General features: G+C 49.2%; 1 protein-coding gene across 2 annotated transcripts in view; it reads right to left on the bottom strand.

Annotated features, from left to right (window-relative positions):
* Positions 1-22,585, bottom strand: part of EDC4 (enhancer of mRNA decapping 4) — a 79,557-nt gene that overhangs the window by 17,834 nt on the left and 39,138 nt on the right. Inside the window, exons 10-21 of one of the 2 annotated variants that reach the window (XM_019505867.1) lie at positions 22,183-22,278; positions 20,129-20,231; positions 18,563-18,743; positions 15,463-15,535; positions 14,753-14,844; positions 14,099-14,295; positions 11,871-11,959; positions 10,863-11,022; positions 8,616-9,079; positions 5,288-5,389; positions 4,100-4,252; positions 2,404-2,440 (exon numbers count right to left, since the gene is read on the bottom strand). In XM_019505867.1, the coding sequence (XP_019361412.1) occupies positions 2,404-2,440; positions 4,100-4,252; positions 5,288-5,389; positions 8,616-9,079; positions 10,863-11,022; positions 11,871-11,959; positions 14,099-14,295; positions 14,753-14,844; positions 15,463-15,535; positions 18,563-18,743; positions 20,129-20,231; positions 22,183-22,278 (1,747 nt within the window). The remainder of the gene's footprint in view (positions 1-2,403; positions 2,441-4,099; positions 4,253-5,287; positions 5,390-8,615; positions 9,080-10,862; positions 11,023-11,870; positions 11,960-14,098; positions 14,296-14,752; positions 14,845-15,462; positions 15,536-18,562; positions 18,744-20,128; positions 20,232-22,182; positions 22,279-22,585) is intronic. The other variant, XM_019505868.1, reaches the window with a different exon arrangement.

The raw sequence follows: 22,585 nt of genomic DNA on the forward strand, positions 1-22,585 counted from the left end.
ACCCCTGACCTTTGCCACCAGAAGTCCCTCCCCTTGCTCCGGAAGTATTCCTGGGGGGGGGGGAAGGTTTGCCATCTTGAAACTGGAAATAACACAAATCATGTACTTAAAAAAAAAAAAATTAATCAAACATTTATAACAACTTACTTTGATTTTAATTCAAAATATTTTGTCCCAATTTATGTGCATTTGCATAGTGTATCTAGAGGCGATTGCATAACAGCTCAAAATATAGTTTTACTCTTGTATAAGATATGGGGGGTGGGGAGTGGTGGGAGGGTGTGGGCGCACGTGTGTGGATATGGTAGGCAGTGTGGTAGCATGTTGTGGGTGCGTGTGGGGTTATGGTGGAGGGTATGGGACTGTGCGGGGACTATGGTAGGGTGTAGGGTTAAGGTAAGGGGGCTGTGTGAGGGTGTGAGTGTGCCCTGGGGGTATGGTAGGAGGTAGGGAACCAGCCCCACCTGTCCTGTGTTTGCTGCAGCACGCAGTTTCAGGCTGCAAGGCTGGGACCAATATGGTGTGGCGCAGGGCCAGCCTAACACGGTTTCAGCTGCAAGGCCAGGGAACACACGGCATGGCATGGAGCTAGCCCAGCCTGGCCCGTCCCGGCTGTGGGGCATGCTTCCTGGCTGCAAGGCTGGGACCCACGTATGGAGCCAACCTGGCTTGACCCGTCTCCTCCATGCCATGGAGATCACAGCTTTGCAGTGGGGAACCATGTGCTATAGGCAGGATGACCTGGGTGCCAGGCTGGCTCTGTGCTGCACTATGTGGGTCCTGGCCTTGCAGCTGGGAACCGCACGGTGAAGCACAGAGCCAGCCTAGCTTCGTCTGTCCCAGCAGCATGCAGATCCCCACTGCAAAGCTGAGACCCATATGGCACGGCACAGACTGCATTGTGCCAGGCCAGGCTCCACGCTGGCCAGGGCTGGAGGGGCTGTTCTGCTTCCCTTGCCTCTAGCTGCAGCTGCTGCTCCTGTCCCTGCTACGCCGCTCTGGGTGGGCAGCTGGGAAGCTTCAGCAAGAGGCTCCTGCCCTGTGCATGGAGCTCCGGCTCCAGCTCCTGATCACCTTCCATCCACTCTGCCCACCCAGCTTGATGAGCAGCCCCTGTGGGCAGGCAAAGTGGGTGTAAGGCAGCCAGGAGCTGGAGCTGGATCTCCATGTACTGGGCAGGAGCCTTCCTGAGGCTTCCCACCTGTGTGGAACATGCAGCGTGCTGCAGCATGGCACAGCAGGAGCAGGACTTGCAGCTGGAGGTGAGGGGAGCAGAACAGCCCCACTGACCCCAACCAGCATGTGCAGCTTCCGGTGGGGCTGTTCCTGGTACAGCTGCAGCCAGCCAGGTGCTGTTGTGCTCCTCTTGCCTCTAGCAGCCCCTTCTCCTCCCAACTCCTTCCCCCTGCTGTGCTGCTCCAGGCAGGTGGGGGCAGCGGGGAAGCTTCAGCCCGGCTGATCCCGCTGGAGGTTAGGGGAGCAGAGGAACATCCAGCCGGCTGCAGCTGCACTGGGAACAGCCCAGAAACTGCATGCTGGCTGGGACCAGGGCTGTGAGAGTGCAGGCGTGGACTGCCCAGGTTAGGCTCAGCCCCATGTGGAGCATTGCAGGGGCAGCTGCAGGCCAGATCCAGCCAGCTGGCAGGCTGGATCCAGCCCATAAGCCATATTTTACCCACCCCTGCCCTAGGACTTGGGCAGCTGATCTTGTGCATTTAATGGCAGGTTGGGAAAGATGTTCTTCCCTGCACTACCACTCGGACCAAATCACCAGGCACTTCCTCTAACTTAGGAGAAGTGGTGGCTATGGCCAGCCCTGCTCCTGGGGGAAGGGGAATGATACCAAATGTGTTTTCTCTCTCTCCCCCAAATTCTTTAACCAGGAGGGAAGGCATTTGATATTCTAAAGAGTGCAAGCAGCTGGCTGAGATCCAAGCATCTCACGAGCAGCTCCCCAAATCCTAAAATGTGGCTGTTTCCCAGTGGTGCTGGGAATGCCTCACTATCCCACTGCTGGTGCACTCAAAAGTGATGTGGGGAAGAGCAGCTGGAGCAGACACAGCTGTGCGCTGGTCATATGGTGAACACGGACATCTAAATCAGGCACAGTAAGTAGTGAAAGGAGGCCAACAGTTTGGGAAAGTCCAGGCAACTCTCTCTCTCAAGCCAACTTTTTTCTGCTATCTGCAAGACAAAGATGCAAAGCAATTCTGAACTAGTCTGACAGGGTCTTGGCTAGCACTATTGTACACAATGTCTGCCTGCTTATGCACAGTGTAAACCATAAGCTCTGCAGCAGAGGAAGAGATTGCAAAAGGAACTGAAAACAAGAAAGCTAACATGCAAATAGGAGAGGGAGAATCCATTCCTTGGGAAAGCAGCAATGGCTGCACTGTCACTAACCTGGTGATCAGATGATCGTGGGGACTGGGTCACATCCCTGGAATTTAAAAAAAGAATTAATATAACTAAGTGAATTACATATTTAGGATTATCCAGATCTATGGCTAAGACTGACCTTGCCTTTTGGTTCCTCCCTTTCACTCTTATATCCCACCCCATCCTTCCTGACCAGTGTCCAACACCAGAGCACTAGTGGGATTCCATAGTCCAGGTTTGCGTGACACTAGGAAAGTGATATCAACTATTACTTCTACCAATGATTAACACCTGAGGTTCTAGTTATCATGTTTCTCTCAATGAGTGTCTGAGACAGTGCCCTCAATGGGGCTGACCTTTTACTACAAATATCACTCTGGACTTTTTATTAGTCCAAAAAGGATCACATGCTTGCATTTTCCAATTTTCCAGTCTTGCATTTTTTGCAGTTTATTAAAAAGAAAAATCCAACGCATGTTTTGAAAATGCCTGATTCTGTATGTAACAATTGCCTGGAATGACTCCAAGTCTTTGGGTAAAAGGACCATTAGCATACGGCAGCATGTCCTCAAGAAACAAACCAGAGAAATGTTTTATTAAGCAGACAAGATCTGTATGGCTCCCCCAAAACCACAAACCCACCTCTGAACCAAAACTTGACAGGAAGGAGATGTGTATTTGTAACTCACAGACTGGGTGATCAATAACTTTAACAGTGTCCATTCAGCTGTCTGAAAAGGACTGGCGATGGGAAGGGAATGGTCTCTCTCAAACAGTCTCTTGGTTATAGGGGGAAGAGATGACAACTAGCAACTGAAAACTTTGGGTCCACGTTCTGCCAAATCTACCTACCCACAGGTCCATATCCACCTATGGAGCATCTGAGGACCAAAGAGTCACTTGTAGGGGTTGCACCATTTCCCCAGACATTAATCCAAGCCCCTTGACCAGTTGCCCTATTGGATTTGATTAGATCCAAAAGTCTCTGGTTTGTGACACTTCAAGCACAGGACATTTTGCATGGTTAAGTTTATACATACAGGTAAGTGACAAAGGCCAGACATTATTGCTGAACATGTATGCTAGGGCAGCCTCTAGAACAGGGATGGGCAAAACACAGCCCAGGGGCCGGATGCAGCCCATCAGGCCATTCTATCCAGCCCGTAGGGCCCCTAAAAAATTTAGAAAATTAATATTAATCTGACCTTGGCTGCGTGTCACGCGGCCCTTGATGCTTGCCGAAACTCAGTAAGCAGTCCTCTGCCCAAAATAATTGCCCGCCCCTGCTCTAGAATCTAACGAGTAAGGCTCTGCTGTGCAAACAGGTAAAACAATCCTGACTAAAATAGGGCACATGGCACTGGTCTGGAGCCAAAGGGTAGGAGCACAGCTCTAGCATTCCCATCTCCCCAGAATAATGAACTGGCTTCCCATGAATCCTTCTGAAGCCCAGCTTGCAGTCTGCTCTACCTTACACCTTAAGTCCCAGCTGAGAGGGAAAGAGAGAAACTGTTTCTACACCCCTGTGAAATGGGCACCATCTGAATTTTCACTGGGGATTACTGCTCCCTCACTACCAACAAAAGGAAAGCCCAAGTTCCTTGCAAGAAGGCAGTAGTTCTAGGGCATGCTTAGAAAGCCTAGCTGTTAATGGGTTTCTCAGGCTGTGGCCCTGTGCTGCCAGCCCCACAGCTGTCTGCACCCTGGCAGCTGAGCATACCCGTCCTCTTTCTTGCCCTTCCGCTTTAGCTTTGGGGAAGCCCGAGGGGATGCCTTGGTTTTCCAGTCCTTCACAGGCAGCCTCTGTGCAGATACTTTGGCACCAAATCCACCTGATGTAGAAGCCAAACTTGCAACTTCATCATCATGGTCACTACGAAGGAACAGCAGGGGAGAGGACGTCACTTTCAATGTTGAAGAGCATTAGTTTTTGCCTTCTAGTGGGAGATGCAGAACTCTGCTTTATATCCACACTGACTGGGGCATCCCTGTCCTGCGCAGCCAAGGGCTTTGCAGGCAAAAGGCAAAAACGTATTCCAACATGATCTTTCATCCAAGGAATCTCCAGGGCTTGGCAGAGAACACTCCACCTTGATCCAAGGTACCAGGTTGCATAGATCAATATTAATGGCTTCATAATGAAACCTACTATCTCCTCTGCACTAAGCACCAGCATAGTCTATGCTGCTCTGCAGAGGTCTTTGGCAGTTCCTGATACATACCCCTGCTAGCGTGGAATTCTTGGATGCAGCTACTGATCCTGCAGGGAATTCCTGCATAAAATGTCTCTCTTGTATTGTTACAGACAGAAGGTAACTGACACAGAGAGCAACCAAGGTAGAGTCCAATGACACTGTAAACCTTAGTACCTTAGGTGCATTTTAGCTGGCAGCCAACTGTCTAGCACAGGCTGCAAACTTCAGCACCTACCTGAGTGTGGGGAACAACTAACCCTCCACCCACTGGGGGAGACTGACTCTACCAGGCATGCAAAACCAAGCAGTGGTGGAAGGTGGGTCATGAGCAGAGGATGGAAGGAGAGCTGACCAGCAACCCCTAGAGTTTACCATCTACCTTGCTTTAAATTCAAGGACTGGGCTTCAAACTGTAAGTAGTTTTCACTGACAACTAGACCAAGCTTTATTCACTGGGCTCAGTAGGTTTCTATAAGCAACATGGCAAATGTCTATCCTAGTGACTGTAACCTGAGCATTGCCAGAGGACTCTCACCAGTCACCAGGTCATGAGGAGGGCTGGACTGCTTATGCAACCTCTCAAGCCATCATCAGATGGCAGGAGGCAAAGCAAAGGCATTTCACACCACAGATGAAGGCTTACTGCAAATGGAGGCATGAACAAAGTCATAACATGACCAAAGAACATGGAAGAGAGTGGAGGGCTCAGGTACCTTTGCTCTGCACTGGCATCCTGGCTGTCATGCTGCAGCAGGTGGTAGCTGTGTCTGTGATAGGAAGAGCTCTTGTGCTTCTCTTCAACCTCATCCCTAGGGCTGGAGAAAGAGGGAAATGCCATTATGAAAGCATCCCTGCTTAGTCATCTGCTCCCTCAACTTGCCACAGTGTAACCCCCTGGTTTGAACCCATAGAGCCAGCATAGTCATATAACAGTCCCAGTCTGCCAGTAGGCATCAGAAGTGTAGGAGCAACCAAACCCTAGTCCTTTAGGAGGGGCAAGAAGGGAACCCTAGCACAGCTGCTCTCCCCACCAAATGGGAAAGCTCCCAGTATACAGCTGTTGCAGGAGACCACCGTGGGCCTCACTGGAAGTAGCAGGGTATCACAACCCCATTGGCTGGCACCTTTCTCTTTCCAGAGCTTCTGGCCTTGACTGCAACACTGCAAGATTTCCCTGCTCTTCCAGGCTTCAGGTAGAGGAGAGACTGTTTAGGCCGGGGTGAATATGTCACCAGCTCTCCTGGGTGGGAGTGGAGATGTTATCCTTTTCATTGAGCAAGCAGCAGTTTTTGATGGAGACTGCACATCCTCTTAGATTGTAAGAGGGGCACAATTTATATACATGGCAATGGCCAAGAGCACTTTATGGGGCTCCTTAATGCCACTACATCCTCTCTATGTGCAGACTTGCAGCTGAACTAGAATGAAGCAGATCTAGCCAACAGCAGAAAGGAACAGTCACCCTGCCTACCCACAGGTTTGCACTGTGCGGAGAGCCAGAGAGGCCTGAACAGAGAGCTGGGAGAAACAGCTGCCTTAGTATGGCCTAAGGCAGGGGGTGGCAACTCCCAACAAGCATGCCACAGCATGGCATGCAAAGCCATTTTGCTTGGCATGCCACAAACACCAGGGCTCTGGGCAGCTCCTGCTGGCCATGAAGCCTGGGCTGCACACAGGAGGCAGCTGGAAGGCTGCCCAGAGCCAGGGTTGGCTGCAGCTAGGAGGCTGCAAATAACTGCACTGGGCTCCAGATCACCTGCACCACGGTGGTAGTGGCTGCATGCACACTTCTAGGCAGACAGTGGGGGAGGGGGCTGGGGCAGTACAACCTTGGCCCCTCCCCTGCTTTTTGCCTGGAGGCATGTGTGCAGCTGTCACTGCCATGGAGCCGGTGCTCCAGAGCCTGCTGGCTGCCTGCTACCCAGAGCCCAAGACAGCTTTGGCAGGCACCCAGGCTCTGGGCAGCTACAGCAGGTGGTGGGCAGGCTGCAAACAGCTGCACCAGGCTCTAGAGCCTGGATACCAGCTCTATACCACATAGGGCTGGGATAACGCCACCTTGGTCCCTTCCCCACCATCCGCCCAGAGGCACACACACAGGCACTGCCATGAACGAGGATCAGGTCCCCTTATGGCTCTCCTGCAGCTGGCCCCAGGCATGTCAAGTCAAGGCATGGGTCAGGATTGGGGTGTTTTTGGCACTCCAGCCAAAAACATTGCTGACTCCTGGGCTAAGGTTTTTCTATTCTAATCTCCCTTCCTGAACATGATTGCAAACACGAGACAGAAAAGCAGTGCAAAGGCCTAGACTCAAAGGCTGGTTCCAGTTTCTTACTCCCATGGCAGTCAGGAGTGCAAAGGCAACACTCATGAGTGGAAGGAGGGGAAAGAGAAACACCCATGGGTTATTAAGGAACAAAGGACTGGAAGGGACTTTCTGAGCCATCGAGTCAATCTCCTCCTCAGACAGTCATTAACCAAATGAATTCCCCAAAACCACCACCACAAACCCTTATGCACAACTACAAAGAACAAAATCCAAAACACCAAGAATGCTTCACAGTGCTGCCACTGCTCTCCCATTGAAGCAACAGGGAAGCAATTGGTTAATACAAGCTCAGAAGATCTTAGAATAAAAGACCAAGCCTTATACTATGAAGAAAGGCCTACTGTCTGGGCCATTCTGACCTAGTGGAAAAATTCCTTCCTGACCCTAAAAACTGGCAGTCAGAAAAGCAAGACCCTCTACCCTTAAGTAGGAACCCCTGCGTTTTCCAAGGTCCCTGGAAGATGTTCACGCTTAATGGTGCAATGGGTTCTGTTCCCTGAACCAACAATCATGCTCCTGCTATACCAGGTGCATGGCAAGACACTATCACAATCATGCCACTACTACTTGCCAGTGCAAAGAGCTCCCTATGCACTGTCAGATAGAAAGCTGGGTACCCTGTGAACCAGTGCAGCTCCTGGGACAGACAGCTGATTGCGGGTCCCAGCCTTGGCACTGCATTGGGGGTCGTCCCAGAGCCCTTTCATGCAGCATGGTGGGGACCCTGCCTCATGTTCAATTTAAGGTTTGATGGTCAATCACCACACACATTTTGTGGAATAATTTTGTGGCTTGCTTCCTATTTTATTGTGCCGTTAATGTCCTGAACACATGGCTGGGTTACTATTTAAAATGCAATTAACTGGCTAATTGTATTTTAAGCGTAACGTCTACCAGGGTCCTAAGTACCAGCAGAAGCACTGCCACACTCCAATCAACCTCCCCCCCTCTGAGCCTTAGGAGTGTTGGTCACAGCAAGGAGTTACAGGCTTAAACCTGCTGATCTTTCTCAGAAGAATGAAGTGTACAGGGCCAGCCTTTGGATGCAGAGATCCCCTGTTAGGCAGAGGACTGGGGGAAGAAGTCAGAACTTTTGCTCCAGCCATGTTGAAGGACCCAGACCTGCAGCAAACCTCAAGCAGCTACCTGAGCTTAAAGGATTCCTTTCTGGGACCTAATTAAACACACCCCATCCTTATCCTGTGGATTTGCTCACAGGACAGAGACTTATCTGATGCACTGTCAGAATTATTTACCAAGTTACAATCTGTTTGCCCTATAGGGGCTGCACAGAGGCCACCACAGACACAACTTGCCCTACACAGCCTTTATTTCTAGTGATGATACACAAGATGGAAAGACACCAGCTTAATTCTCAAGGTGAGTGTGCAGTGCTGCCAGCCTGGTGAACTGAGACCCTTTGAGCTGCTGTGGAAGAGAAAATTAGAGTCCATGCTGCCATTTTGGAATTTCTTGTAGACCAGAGATGTTCATTAAAACTGGCCCGTGTCAGGGGGGAAAAAAGTAATGCCTATGAAGTCAGTATGCATGAAGGGGAAATGAATCATCGGGGCTCTGAAAGCAAATGGGGGATGGTAAAGAGCATTCCTTGTCTGACCCTGAAACACTAGGTGACTGCCAAAACACTGACTGGGCAATGTCAAGAAAATGCCACCATGTAAAAGGATAGCAAGACACATCCTGCTCCTTACCTGTCTGCCATGCTGTTCCTGGTTTCTCTGGTGATGTCAGGAGCTGCAGGCCATGGCTGGCTCACAACACTGTCAGAAGAAGCATTTTCCTGAGTTAAAGCAGTCTCCAGCAATGAGGGAGTGTTCAGTCTGTCCACCTCCACAGGGGCCATGTCCAGGGAGTGGTGACTGTGCTCGGAATTGTGCCTGTTTCTTGGAGACAGCAAGTGCAAGGCCGAAGCAGCTGATGCCATGCTGTCTGCATGGTGGTTGGCCTCCAGTACCTCTGCAGGGAGCCCAGTTGGGGCTGCTGCAAAGCTGCGCTGCAGGGTCTCCGAGGCAATCTCTGGGATATCTTGAGACATAGCAGTGGAGGCTGAAGAAATTACATCTGGGGAGCGCTCACGGGTGGGAGAAGCCTGGGGTACCACAAGGGGCTCCACTTCCTTCAGCTCTAGAGAGAGAGGTGGGTTTCCAGGTGCAACCTGACCAAAACAAACAAGCCAATCTTCTTCATAACAGAGAGACCCAAAGACTTAAAGGCTACAAAAAACAGATGTTGCACTTATCCTGGGGTAAATCCTAAAAAAAAGTTTCCTAGATGAGAGGTAGTCACAATTTATCTTGAGATATTGCAAACTTCATCTGTACAGATATCCTGAGGTTGCATCACAGAATCAATGGCAGAAAAGCAGCATTGCAGTCAGCTGCTCACTAAACACTGATTACAAGGGCAATGTGTGTACACACCAATCCTGGAATATTTTTGTTCTGGGACAAACAGAGGCACAACTTATCCAGAGACAAACGCAGCATCTGTTCCTAGCCAAAGACAAACAAGCCTTTTCAGGAACCCTCAAAGCTCCACAATAGCCACTGGGACTGGTACCGCAGCAACATCAACCCATCGTCTGGAATGGGAGGGAAGAGCCATGCAGGAGGTTCTACTCACAATACTGCTGCAGCTTTCTAGGAGAGAGCTGTTCAGGAGTCAGGCAGATGGGGAAGAAGGTCCCTACTGCCAGAGCCAGCCCTAGGGAAAATGGTGCCCTGAGCAAACTTATATTTTGCTCCTCACCACCGCTTAGCAAGACTCAGGTGGGGCAGAGGTGAATAGTGCAGTCCAGTGGGGAGGCAGAACCGCTTGCACTGCTTGACCTGGCCTGGCTCCTCCAAAGCAGCAGCTGGAGGGGAGGGGGCAAGGGTTGGGCTCGCAGGCTTGTTAGTATGGACAGCTCCGCATCCCTGCTGGTTGCATTCTGCGCCTCTGCCCCACCTGCCTCTGCCTGCAGCAGTGCTGCTGACTTGGGGGGGGGGGGGGGGGGGGGTTGGGTTCTGGAGTGTGTGGCACCTCTTGACCACAGCACCCTGGGCAGTTATCCACATTGTCTACCCTTAAGGCCAGCTCTGATAACACCTAAGATTGTATCTTGCTCCCATTCTGCTTCAGCCCAGTATCTCAGAAGTAGATGTAAAGCAGGAGTCTGTCCTTTGTATCATCTTAACTCTGCCAGAAAGAACATTTACTGGCTAATGGCTTTGCATCTGACCCTACTCACATAACCAGTCTAACTGATACTGGGAGGTTGCTCAGGCGAGTGAAATGTAAAGAAACACAGTACTAGGTCCAAGATTTCAAGCCTCCCACTAGACAGGGAATATGTACAAATTAAAGGACTACTCAACTTGAATTCATTTCAGTCAAGATTTTACAACAACTGTTGTTACAACATTGATGCTCTCCAGAACTGAAAGACTACTCTGATCTTGGGCTTCAAATTATAACCCATTTTACTGGACTTTTCAAATATAGGCAGGAAGTTAAATGCTTTAGAGTAGGCAGACCCCCAAAGACAGGCAGGAGCAGACCTCACACTATTCCACTCAGCTTTAGATATAAACTGGATGCCAAAGGAGCCAGATTCTTCTAAGGGCCTCAGTGATAGTGTACACTACCTGGGGCACTTCCTGGCAATCAGCAACCTGGCTCTCTCTGGTGATGACAGAACAGGAATAATGCTGCACTAGCATTTCACAGCTACGCTTGATGGTTTTCCAAGTTCTTGCTGCCTTGCTGTCTTCGTAATGCTGTGACCAACAGCACCTTCCAGCCAAGGATATGATCCAAGTCTGCTTCCCACCCAAGAGAGCCAGGGTCAGATATAGAGGAGATAAACTGCATCCCAGCTGCCAGAGGAATGAGGAAGAAAAAGAGGAAGAGCTACCATATGCCCAAGAGGAAGTTGCACACAGACTTCAGAGCCTTACCGGGACAGGTGCCTTGGCGGTCAGTTTGTCAGGGAGTCCAGGGATAAGAACAGAATGGTTTCTGGGACTGGTCTGGAGGCTGCTACCACTGCTGCTCAGTGTGATGCTGGTATCCAACTGCATCTTTGGGTTCAAGGTCAGGTCTTCAGATGGCCTGTGGCTGGAAGAAGTGGGAATGAGTCAAGAACCAAACTTATTTCATAAGGCAAGACTGTGCAGAACCCTTGAACTAAGGAACTTGTATCTCCTCTATGCTGGGGTCAATGCAAGACCCTAGTCAGAGCGTCTCCTAAAGTTCCTCAAATCCTAGCACAGCTCTAGGGTTCCTCCCAAGACCTCACCAAGCAGCCAACCTTTCTAGATTAAGAGGACTGTGAAGGCCTTGTGCTTTGCTAAAGATAATGCTAGAACTTCATGGTCAGATTTGGAAGAGACCCTCCAAATTCTCTAGTTCATCTTCTGTAGGGTGCAGAGGTAAGAGGAGTACAAGAACAGCCAAGCTAGTCCCCGTGCTCCTCTCTCCCGGCCTAAGCAATAAGGTTTCCACCAACTAGTTCTGGAGCCTAATACACCTCACCACTAGGAAGCTTTTGCCCAACATTCAAGCCAAGGAAGGGTCTCTTTATTCATGCCATTTTCTTCCCCTCCATCTGCCAGTAATTCCTCTCTGTCCTTTGGTGCCTCCAGCCTTCCCTTCCTTGTAAACAGTGCCATCCCCTTGGGAGAAGCACAGAAAGCAACTGAGCTGTGGTGCAGCGAGAGAGTTCCTCTGAGGCAGGAAGCAGAACACTGTGTCTCTGCACCACTCCCTGTCTCTTGGGACCCTTGGCATGAAGGCAGGCTCACTCAGAGCTGTCTCGGAGATGCATGCAAACAGATGACCACTACAGGCAACCTGGGAATCCAAATTATTTTTAATTCTGGCTTCAGGCTCCTTCCTTCTTGTCCTTCCATGCAGGTGGGGGCCAGTTCCACTGGGAAGGATATACGACTCTGAACTCTGCTTACCTGGACATGGCAGTATCATTGACAGAAGTACTGCTCATTGCTGTGACTGCAGTCAGGGAACTAACGCTGCTACCAGGTGACACGGTGATCTAGGGCAAAACACATATGTGACTCAGTGCATTGGCAGGGACTCTGCTATTAGCCTTCAGGTGAATAAGGCTGAGCTCTACAGTCCCAACAAAGAGCTTCCAGGATACAACAGCGTACTGGGAACAGGGAAATGTACTGGATTTTTATAGCTGCTATATCATAATAGTGCCTGCAGCACCAGGCAAGACCTGCATCTGCTGCTCTGCGTCAACCTGAGAAGGACGGTGGTAAAAATGCTCTGAGAAGCATCTCTGATACCAGGCTCAAGAGCAGCAGCTTGGGGCATCCCTGTCACCTCAATTCTGGGGATGACGCATGCAGAGTAGTAGATAGGCAGGGATTTATTTTCTTGGTAGTGAGACTGAGGACTCAGTATAGACAGAGCTTACGCTGCATGGACAGCAGCCTAGAAAGCATCTCCAGAGCCTTCTGTAGGGAATTCTGTATAGTTCAGTCCTCACAGAGTTTTGTATTAATAGAGCAGCATAATCTGCCACCAAAACAGATCAGCACACTAAAAGATTCAATGGGGCCATCTCTATAAACACTCCACAAGCAAAAGGTGCCTTCAGCAGAGACACTCATTCTGCATGCGATGAAGCACTGAAGGGAAGCCAAAGGGTCTGTTCCTTCCCATTGCCACAGCAAAGCTCCCATACACAGGTATTTCTGGAGAAGTCTGAGAATGAGAGCTATGCTTACCCAAACTTAGAAAGTGCTCAGTCTAATCTGCTACTAACCTTATCCATCTCCCAACTATGCTAAATACCAGAGTGTGGCAGGGCTTGTTTAAAATATATCTGCCAGCAATGCAGTTGGAGGAAGGTTCCAAGAAGCAGTTCTACACTAGGGATGTCTCAGATCCAGCAAAACCTGGATTGGTTTGCCCAGCAGAAAATGAAATTAACATAGCAGCTGTTTCCTAACTTACAGCTGTGCTGTCTAGCGCACACTTCAATTACCTAGGCCCATGTGTACTTCGAAGATGTCAGGGAGTAACACATCAGGCCCTACAGCTGTCAGCCATTTAGAAAATGGAGATATCTAAAAAACACACTTGTGTCTCCAACACACACTAAAGCTTGCTGTGCCATGGTGCAAGTTCTCCAGCACCTAATAAAACTCAGCAGCTCAGGGATCAGCAGAATGTTATGCACATCAGGATGTTTGGTGTCTCCCCTCTGCTCAGCTAGTGGCAGTACAGACAAGTTCAAGAAAATATATCTAAGCCACTTCCAAGATGAACAAGCCACAGTGCAGAAGCACTGAAGGGTGCCCTTGCCTCCAAAGCTAAGTAATAACTAAGAGGTAAGAACACATCTTTCTGTCCACCCAGTTCAATGACATCTATTGATTAGCAGAGCCCCCTGCTGGACACAGCATATGACAACAAAAGCCTTTTGCCACCATAGTTATGTTAACCTCTCCAAATAAAATATGCAAAGGCAGGGAACAGTAACCTAGAGGCTGCAGACCCGCGGGGCTTCACCTGTACAGTGGTGACATGGGCGATGGGGGTGTAGCGACAGAGGCAGCAGCACAACTTGTACACGCCCCATAAAAGTGGCATCTCTCCCTTGCCATGGCTGGGCAGGAGTTTCCCTCACCCTAAAGGCCCATGCAGGAAGTCTCTTGGAATCAACCTATTTACTTGATTTCTCTGCTGCTCTGCCCAGAAAGCTTAAAATAAAAGCAGGTCAATAAAACCAGATAATATAAATAAAACATTTTTCAAACAAACACCCCCAAGCAAACCTGCCTGCTAAAAGCCTGCCCAAATAAACTCTTACAGAGATTCTTACAATTTCTAGACTTGGGGTCCAGTGGGCCTCAAGATGGGGAGGGGAAGATGGAGGGGAAGGGGGGAGGAGTTCCAAAGCTGAGAAGCAATTACTAAAAATGACTTCCCACATCTTTTTGCCAAGCAAACCTGGCGCCCACAGAACTGAGAGCAGAGACTTCTTGGTGGAGATACTACTTCCCCACCTAAAAAGGGTGACGCAAAGGCTGGATTTTCAGAAGCTCTAGCAATAGGCACTCCCTGTGCTTTGTATTTTATTCAGACTGTTGGAATCGTCTAAGCTTGGGAGGAATTTACCTAATAATATATTGCAAGACTATACCCTACTCCTGGTTACCTGCTGAAGAGATGTGCTCGGGGTCATGAATGCATCTGGGGTCATTAGCTTGGGTTTGGCATCATTTGAGAGAGAGAGAAAGTCTGCAGGCACAGGTAGGTCTGAAATGCGCCGTAAGTCAGACTGGGAACCATGTATGGATCCCTTCTCTGATCCCAGCCCTTCCGTGCCCAGGTCAGCCAAGTGGTCTGGAAATGCTGCAGAGACCAGAAAAATAAAAATGTTATTAGACAGCTTCCATGAAGTTCAGACTAGGAGAGCTTTATTCTTCCAAAGCATGGGCGTATACCATTGCTGTCCATTCTGGGCTACATAAAAAGAACCAGGAAAGCCCACGGCCTACTTACAGTCAAGGACACAAGCAAAACCCAGCTGGATCATTCAAGATTACGGAAGAAAAGCATTATCCCTCAGAACTCAACATGCTATTCATGTAGCAGTTCCATACTCTGCTGAGATTTTTTATAACCAATCTGACTTCTTATACCCAAGTTCAGAATTTATGAAGAAAGGGTTCCAGAAGCCCAGCAAGCTTCCTTTGCAACATCATCCTGCAGCGCACAGAGCTACACACAGCAATGCCAAGCATATGCTGACAAAAAAATATTCAAAGCACAATGCAGCTCTGGCTAGAACCCCTGCCCAAACACTCACCAAAATCTTCATGGGAGCCATGGGAGGGTATTGATGCAGCCATATCTGGGCTATGAAGAGGCTGGAATCGGATCTGTACATCCTGAAGGGCCCTGAAATATTCAGACATCCTTAGTTTATTTATTGCCAGAGAACTGTAAGGGTCTTGGAGGGCTTAGTGGAATATACTTCAGTATCTTCTGCCTATGAAGGGCCAAGCGGGAGTTCTGCAGTCAGTTTTGCCCCTTATCGAGCTGAAGGCCCCTTCCTGTGTACTCCATATCCAAAATGCCAAGCTGTCTGGATGCAAACTAGGTCAGCAAGTTCTGGCCCCCAAGCCATTAGAAGTGGTCAAATGTAGAAGTATTCACACTTACACCCTATGAAAAATTCCACAGCTCTTGATGGCACATAGAGAAGCACAAAAAAACCTACTGCTAGTTCCCCACACAGCCCAGCAAGACAGCCTCCTGTGCTCAGAGTGCTTAAGCACACACACACAAAAAACTAGGAGCCTCTATTCTTCCAAGCAAGTTTCAGATTAAGCAGCAGAGCTTGCAGTACATGCATTAACAGTCATTAATTATGCCCCAACTGCAATTAAGTAGCAACAAGTGACACTCAAATTTTTCAAGTTACTCTTCCAGGTCATTGCAGGAAAGAAGGAAAGTGTATATATGCAAGAATGGGATCAAGGACAGCTATCCATAGTAATACCTAGGGGTACTCACTTGGTGTGGACACAGAAGAGCTTGATCAGCACGCCTGCTGCAGATTCAACAGCCCCAGCCCCCTGAGCCCCTTCTGGGAAAAGGACAGAAAAGAAAAAAAAATAACTGAAATTCATCTCCTCAGCCACAACTAGCACAACAACAGACCTACACAAGTGCAGACCAATCACTGCCCCACTACTGGAGCATATCAACCCCACTGAGCTGGATGTCTCTCTGACCCTCTCCTCATTTCACTCCAATACTCTATACCCATTTAAACAGGTCCAAAAACCTTAACCTCATTGCTGGGTAGAGAGAGGTAAGAACAGAGACCGGTAAGTATATTTGCTTAGCTACTGAAAGTCAGACCCATGCTCCAAGTAGCAGGCTTAGAAAAACAACCCAGCTCAGTTCAAAGAGGTCAGCTTACTTAATGAGAAATGAGGCGCTGAGACAGGAAAAATAGGGAAACACTCTCTAACCTGTCCTATGCAGGAGATCAGACCTGAATACAGCAGGCAGAGATGCCCCAGGCTCTGTGCTTTGGGGAGCCCTGTGGAGCCAGGCGGAGTGGCGCGGCAACTTTGTGCGGCCACCAGCTTCACGTCCAGCCACTTGGCACCCCCTTTTCCCCCAAATCTACTGCCAAATCCGGTACATTGGGCCACTGCCACCCCTCCCACCCCACCATCAAATCCACTGCCAGCTTCCTCGCATCTGGGGATGGGGCCACGCACAGGCTGATTTGCCCCAGGACCCGCACCCTGCTCAGGCTGTCTTTGACAGCAGGCCTTAAAAAGTCAATGACAACTCTTGAGTCTTGCCAACAACTTCCCAGCAGTAACTGCTGCTGACAACCACCCAAGGCTTCATACAGTCTAGCTCTGAGGAAAGCCAAAGACATTTAAAAAAAAAAGATCTGCCCAAGCACTTTCAAGATAATCACCAGTCCGGGGCTATAAATATCATTTTTTAAGAGTATCTGTTTAACCTTCTCTAATTAGATTGGTTAAATGATTAACCCATTGCACATACAGTGGGGGGCAGCACGAGGGCTGCAACAGCACCCTCCCAGTCTGGAGCTGCTGCACCACAGCCGGTCACGAATACCCTGGGGCCACACTGCAGAGGCCAGCAGCAACCCCTTACAACCAGCGCTACCTTCTCCAGCTGCCACAGCGCCTCCTCAGGCCAAGCCAGCTGCATGCTCAGCCCCACCTCAGGGCTGGGCCAAGCCCTGCATGCCCCCAGCACCACAGAAAGGAGGGGAAAACAGGCAGCACGCCCATGGAAGTCCACCTCACTGAGACTAGACCCCCTTCCCCTCGGGCAAGCTGGGGAGGGCCCAGCTTGGTAACATGGAGGATCCTTCTAGATCTGGGTTGCAGCAGGAAATGCAGGGAGCCCACTGCCCTGCCAGGGCCCCAACACAGTGGGAGGGTACGGAGACTCACTGTAGAGCCTTGGAGTTTTGCTCTTGTGGCAGGAAGGCCTTACCCAACACTTGTGGGGAGGCCTGGCACTTCTGTCCCTCCCTCACCATGGCAGTGGGATCTGGGCACAGAAGAGGTCCTCAAGCCTGGCTCCACCTGCAGCCCCAGCCTGAGCCCCTGTGCATGGGGATGAGGGGAAGCTGTGGCTCCACAGCTGGACAGCACCCCAAACAGCTTGGCCATGCCTGCTGTCCCCAACCTGCAGCTTCCCATCAGCAGCCTGGGACCCACGCAGCACCAGTTGCACGGTGAAGACATAAGGGGCCAGGGCATTCCTGCTGGAGGTCACTAAACAATAAACAGTAAGCAGTAAACAATATAAATATAATTGTTGTTTAACCATTTACATCCCTACAGCTGTCACTGCCAGAAAGACCTTCTGTGACTAAGCACATGGAAGATGGGATGGGGCAGACTGCTGACACCAAGGCCCTACGATTTGGACACCAGAAAGGGATTCAGAAAACCCAGGCTTCTGCTCTTAGCTCTGCCCTCAACAGCTCTTTGGCCTCTGCAAGTCATTCCCCTCACCCCTGCCTCAGTTTATAGCAGTACAAGGGGATAACAATACACTCCTCATTTGGGAAGCATGTAAGCTGCTGCTGATGTAGGGTACTGAGTTTGCTATTAGAATAAATGGAAGGAAACTCATCAGCCATTTACTACACAAATTCACTGGCTGTCTGCTACTGCCGTGGCTTTCTTAGGCAGTCTGTTAGTATCATTAAAGCCATCTTTTTAGCTCTGACAAGTAAGAGGCAGCAGTAAGAAGAAAAATAAACCTGCCACATGCATTGATAAAAAAAGAGCAGGGGTTAGTTCCTCACAGGACTCTGCACATCTGAAATGAACATGGGTGTCTACAAAAAAAAAACCCAAAACAAAACAAAAAAACCCCTTGAAAACAGCCCTCAGAATGACAACCCCAAAGATGGCATTTTCCTTCCTGCTCTAGAGGACAAGTTTCTTGCTTCCCTGATTGCTGCAGGGCCCCACTCTTTGGGGAATCTGTCTCTCTCCATTCACAGTTCAGACAGGGAGGGGACAACAGCTTCCTCTAAGACACTGCACCTCACCCTGTTGCATAAGTACCTGTAATCCTGGCATGTTTTATACTCACCTCATGCCTCTGCAACCCCCAAGCAGCACAGGTAGGGAGGGGCAGACCAGCTCTTAGACTGGGCATTCCCTTGGGTTCCTCTTCAGACCTGATATTAGTGACACATGCTTCACCGAGGCAAGTGCGCATTAAAGACGCATTCATACCACCTCCAGATGCTCTCCCTGATTTGTGCAACTTCACACCACACTACTTGGGCAGGAGCTCCTTCTTCAGACTTTAATGAGATAGGGCACATTCCAGAAGGGCACCCAGGGAATCCACTCAGGAATCCACAGCCTAACCACTTGCCCAGCCCTTCGTCTCCAATACATGCACTTTTTGGCAGGTCTGTAGTGTTCTTTACCACCAAAATCCTACTCAGTGCAGTTCCCACAAATGTCTCAGCTGTGGCAAGAGTTTTGGAAGCTCTCCTCCCTCTCCACCCCCAGACAGAAAATATAGCAGAGTCACTGCCACTAAAGAGCGACCGGTCTCAAAAGGAACAGACTGCCTTGTTACTCACCTACACTAAGGGAGTCATTTTCCTCTTCAGCTGGAAGGACCTCAGTGTGTCTTAGCCGGCAGCGACTCACTGCCTGGATGCCGAAGCTCAGGACTGGGTGGGTGAGGAGGAACTCTGAAATGGAGCTGAAGTAGGCTTTACCTTCTTCCTGGTTCTGCATCAGCTCCATCACATACAAGACCTAAGAATATAAAAAAAGCCATATGGGGTGTGATTGCAGGTTCATCTACCCGAGTGTCCTGTCTCTTTCAGTAGCATAGAGCAGATGTTAAGGGGGAAAAGTATTTAAGCAGGGCCTATCCAGACTAATTTGTCCCCTGCCCCTCTCCCCTTATGGTTTCCAGCATTCACAGGCCTAGAAAGTCTTAATCCTAAGATTGGAGCCCTAGCTATTGTATACAGCACTTACCAGTGGGCCAGTCCTCCACAAATTTGTCCAAATCCCTTTTGAATCTGATTATATTATGGGCTCTTCTGCTGTGAAAGCAGAAAATCAGGAGCCAGTCTAAGTCACTGGGACTTTGCACACCAAACTGGCAAGTATGAGAAGTCTGTCCTGCTAGTAACCCCAAAAGCACTTTAAGTGATAGGTAACAGGGAACAAAGTCTACCTCGGCTATTTGAATCTAGAAAGAATCAAGAGAGCTCCTTAGGAGTTCTTCAAAAGCCACTGTTACCCTTACCTTTAATAGACAGATATGCCTCAGACACTGCACTCTAGCATGTCATGCTCAACTTGCTTGAAACAAACAGGTTCTTTAGATCCAAGAAGAGCAACGCAAACTGGGATCTGCAGTTTTCACATGATCAGCATCAGTATTAATCTACAAGTCTAGGTGTTTGACACTCAGCATGGTGTCATGCCATGTTTGTGCTGATTGTCCATAGGCTCCTACTAAGCTGCCAGCGCAGAACCCCTACCTCACATTACTTAGCAATAAATTTTAACTGGCTTTAAAAACTCCATGTAGCCTCAACTGAGACATACCTGCCCCCTGCAATAAAATGGGTGGCATGCATCTGAGGATTCTGTCCAAATACAGCACATCTTGACACAGAGATCCTTTACTCCTGCTATGAAATTAAGACTGGGCATGACTTATACACTGGAAATCAAATATGCCACCATTACCTGTACAACACCAAGAACAGGACCTTCAAAGCAGAAGCAGAGCTTTTGTTCCTAATTAGCAGTAAAGCTGCCAAGAGCCTGGTCACTTGGTATTGCTCTCTGTGGCTTCACTGAAAACAAGTGGTTAAATCTGAAAAGATGCTTCCCACCACCACAGCACGTGACAGAATGTACCAGATCAGCCATCTCATCTCTGAGAGCCCTGTCACCAGCTGGGCGTTCTGGGAGGAATTCTATGCCTTGCACAAGGCTCCTCAGGAGCCAAGCAGCAAAACTGTCACTATTCTTTACCTTGCAATGAAACTGTTTGCATCAGCCTTTGAATACGTTTCAGCAGTGAGTGCAGGTAACCCTGACACAGCAGCTGTGCATGATTTAATCTCCTCTTCCTGTCTACTATAGCTGAAGTAGCCAATAGAGTAAGAACCACGTACTTTTCTCTGCACATCACTCAGTATCAGGTATTCAGCAGAGAGGTCCAGGCAGACCTTCAAACTTGGAAGAATGTTCACGGAACTGAAGATATCAGAGGAAAACCTGAATGCACAAGAGGGAATACACAAAGTGAGAGCAATCATTACAACAGGAAGACAACACCTTATAACTACATTAGTTGAACAAAGTACTGGTTTAACAAGTTGGCCAGATATTATACCGTACAGACACCAAAACAATGAATCCCCCAAAAATACTTAGAAAGGCTACAGACAAGAGGTTAATTTGCAGGAACAAGACCTACTCCAGGGGCAGGCAACTATTTTGGCTGGAGGGTCACTTAACAAGTTTTGGCGAGCTGTTGAGGGCCCCTTAAGCACCATCTTGGGACCAGAAGTCCCACCCCTAACTCCCCCACCCCAACCTTTGCCACAGATGTCCCTCCCCTTGCCCTGGAAGTACTCCTTTTGGGAGGAGAGGGGGGCTGCCATCTTGGAACAAGAAAAAAACCCAAATCATATACTTAAAAAAATATATATCAAACATCTACTATAACAGATTTTAATTTTATTTTAAAAAAAGATTTTTGCCCTGATTTGGGCATGTTTGCATAGTGCATATAGAGGTGATTGCATAATAGTCAAAAATACAGTCTTACACTTGTATACTGTGCATAGGAGGGTAAGAGAACATATGTGGGGGGGGATGTGTGGTTGGGGAGTATGTAGATGTTTGTACTAGGGTGTGTGTGGGGTGGGGGGGAGGAGAGGTATGGGTATGCTGGGTGGGGTGTGTGGGGAAGGGTGGGTATGTGTGTGGATGTGTCCCATCCCCTCTCAGCAGCATGTGGTTCCTGGCTGCAAGGCCAGGACCCATGCAGTGCAGCATAAGAGCCGGCTCAGCCCATCCCCTCAGCAGCACACACTTCCCTGCTGCATGGCTGGGACCCATGTGACATAGCATGAAGGGGACGGGCTGGCTCCATGCCACATGGGTCCTGACCAAGCAGCAGGGAACTGCACATTGCTGGGCTGGGCCGGCCCCGTGCTGGCCCTGGCCTTGTAGCCAGGAACCATGTGCTGCTGCAAAGGGATTGGCCGGGCTGGGCTGGCTCCATAGCACACTGTGTGGTTCCTGGCTGTAAGGCCAGGACCTGCACGGCATAGAAACCGCCCAGCCTGTACTGGCACCATCCGGTTCCCCTCTGCAAGGCTGGGATCAACACAGCACGGAGCCAGCCCAGCCTAGCAGTGTACTAGAATGCCAGGAGCCATGGGAAGTCCCATGCCATCAGGCTGGACCAGCTCCATGCCTCCACACGGTGCTCCTGGCACTCTGAGAGCGGCCTGTGGGCTTTTTTTGCTTGCCCCTGACCTATTTTGTTAACCCTGAGAATTTAAACCTTTGATACACGGACTTATAGTTTCCTAACAGATGTGCCACATTCACAGAAGGGTGGGTATATACCAATATAACACAAACCCAGAATGCACTTCACTGTGGGTCATGGAAGGGGAAACTGCAGAGATGGCTCTTGTGAAATGTATTCATCCACAAGAGCTAGTCTCACAGTCTGTAATCCCTCAGCAGAAAGGAAGAGGATGTGAGAGGATGAAGCAGGACAGATTTTAGATTGGGTAGCAACTTCTCTTCAATGATGCATTGCTCTTCAGGTCAGCCTGTGTACATCCCTGCCAGCCTAGTAACACACCAGCACTTTAAGGCAGCAAAATAAGGGAAAGAAATCCTGGAATTGTCATCACCCTTAGTGAAGTGAACAGCAAGTATTTCTCACAGAAGGATCCAGAAAACTTGCCCCATCCTCGAGGATGTACAGGTAGACCAGAGCAAAGATAACAAGCAAGTAAAACTAGTCGGACCCCAACAAAGCAATATATATGTACTGCATTAAACACCACAGACAACCTCTTCTCATGTATGGTTATTACTCTCAGGATCCTCAAAGAGTTGAATTTTAATTTGCTCTGCAGCAGTTTCAAACCAACCCCTGCCTCCGAGACCTGCTTGCTGAGCCACGTAGATAATTACTCACCGGACAGTCTGCAGACAGGTCCAAGACACAGTGCACCACATCTTCAGTTCCCGATTCTGATCTGCACCTGTGATGAGAAATCTCCAGAAAGGAACCCTGCAGGCACAAGACAGGTAAATTTGGAGCGCTACTCTTTAAAAGCAGGTCTAGTCCTTCCTGTAAGGTCTTCCTTGCAAGGAAACAGTTCACGTACTTGGCCAATTTTGTTCCACACTCCCAAGGAAGTTTCTACTTCATAAGCAGATTAGACCCTCACATTCTGGGGCCTCCTCTCTTTAGAGAAGTAAAAAAGTGGCAGAAGTGAGTTGCTCTTATGAACTAGGAATGAAACTTAAGATGCTACGAGGCAGAATAGACTGGCAAATACCAGAAGCCTAAAGGATGCCATTCCATCCAGAAGTAT

This window comes from Gavialis gangeticus, unplaced genomic scaffold (assembly GCF_001723915.1).
Source record: "Gavialis gangeticus isolate Ggan-Ray unplaced genomic scaffold, GavGan_comp1, whole genome shotgun sequence".
NCBI classification, from domain to species: Eukaryota; Metazoa; Chordata; order Crocodylia; family Gavialidae; genus Gavialis; species Gavialis gangeticus.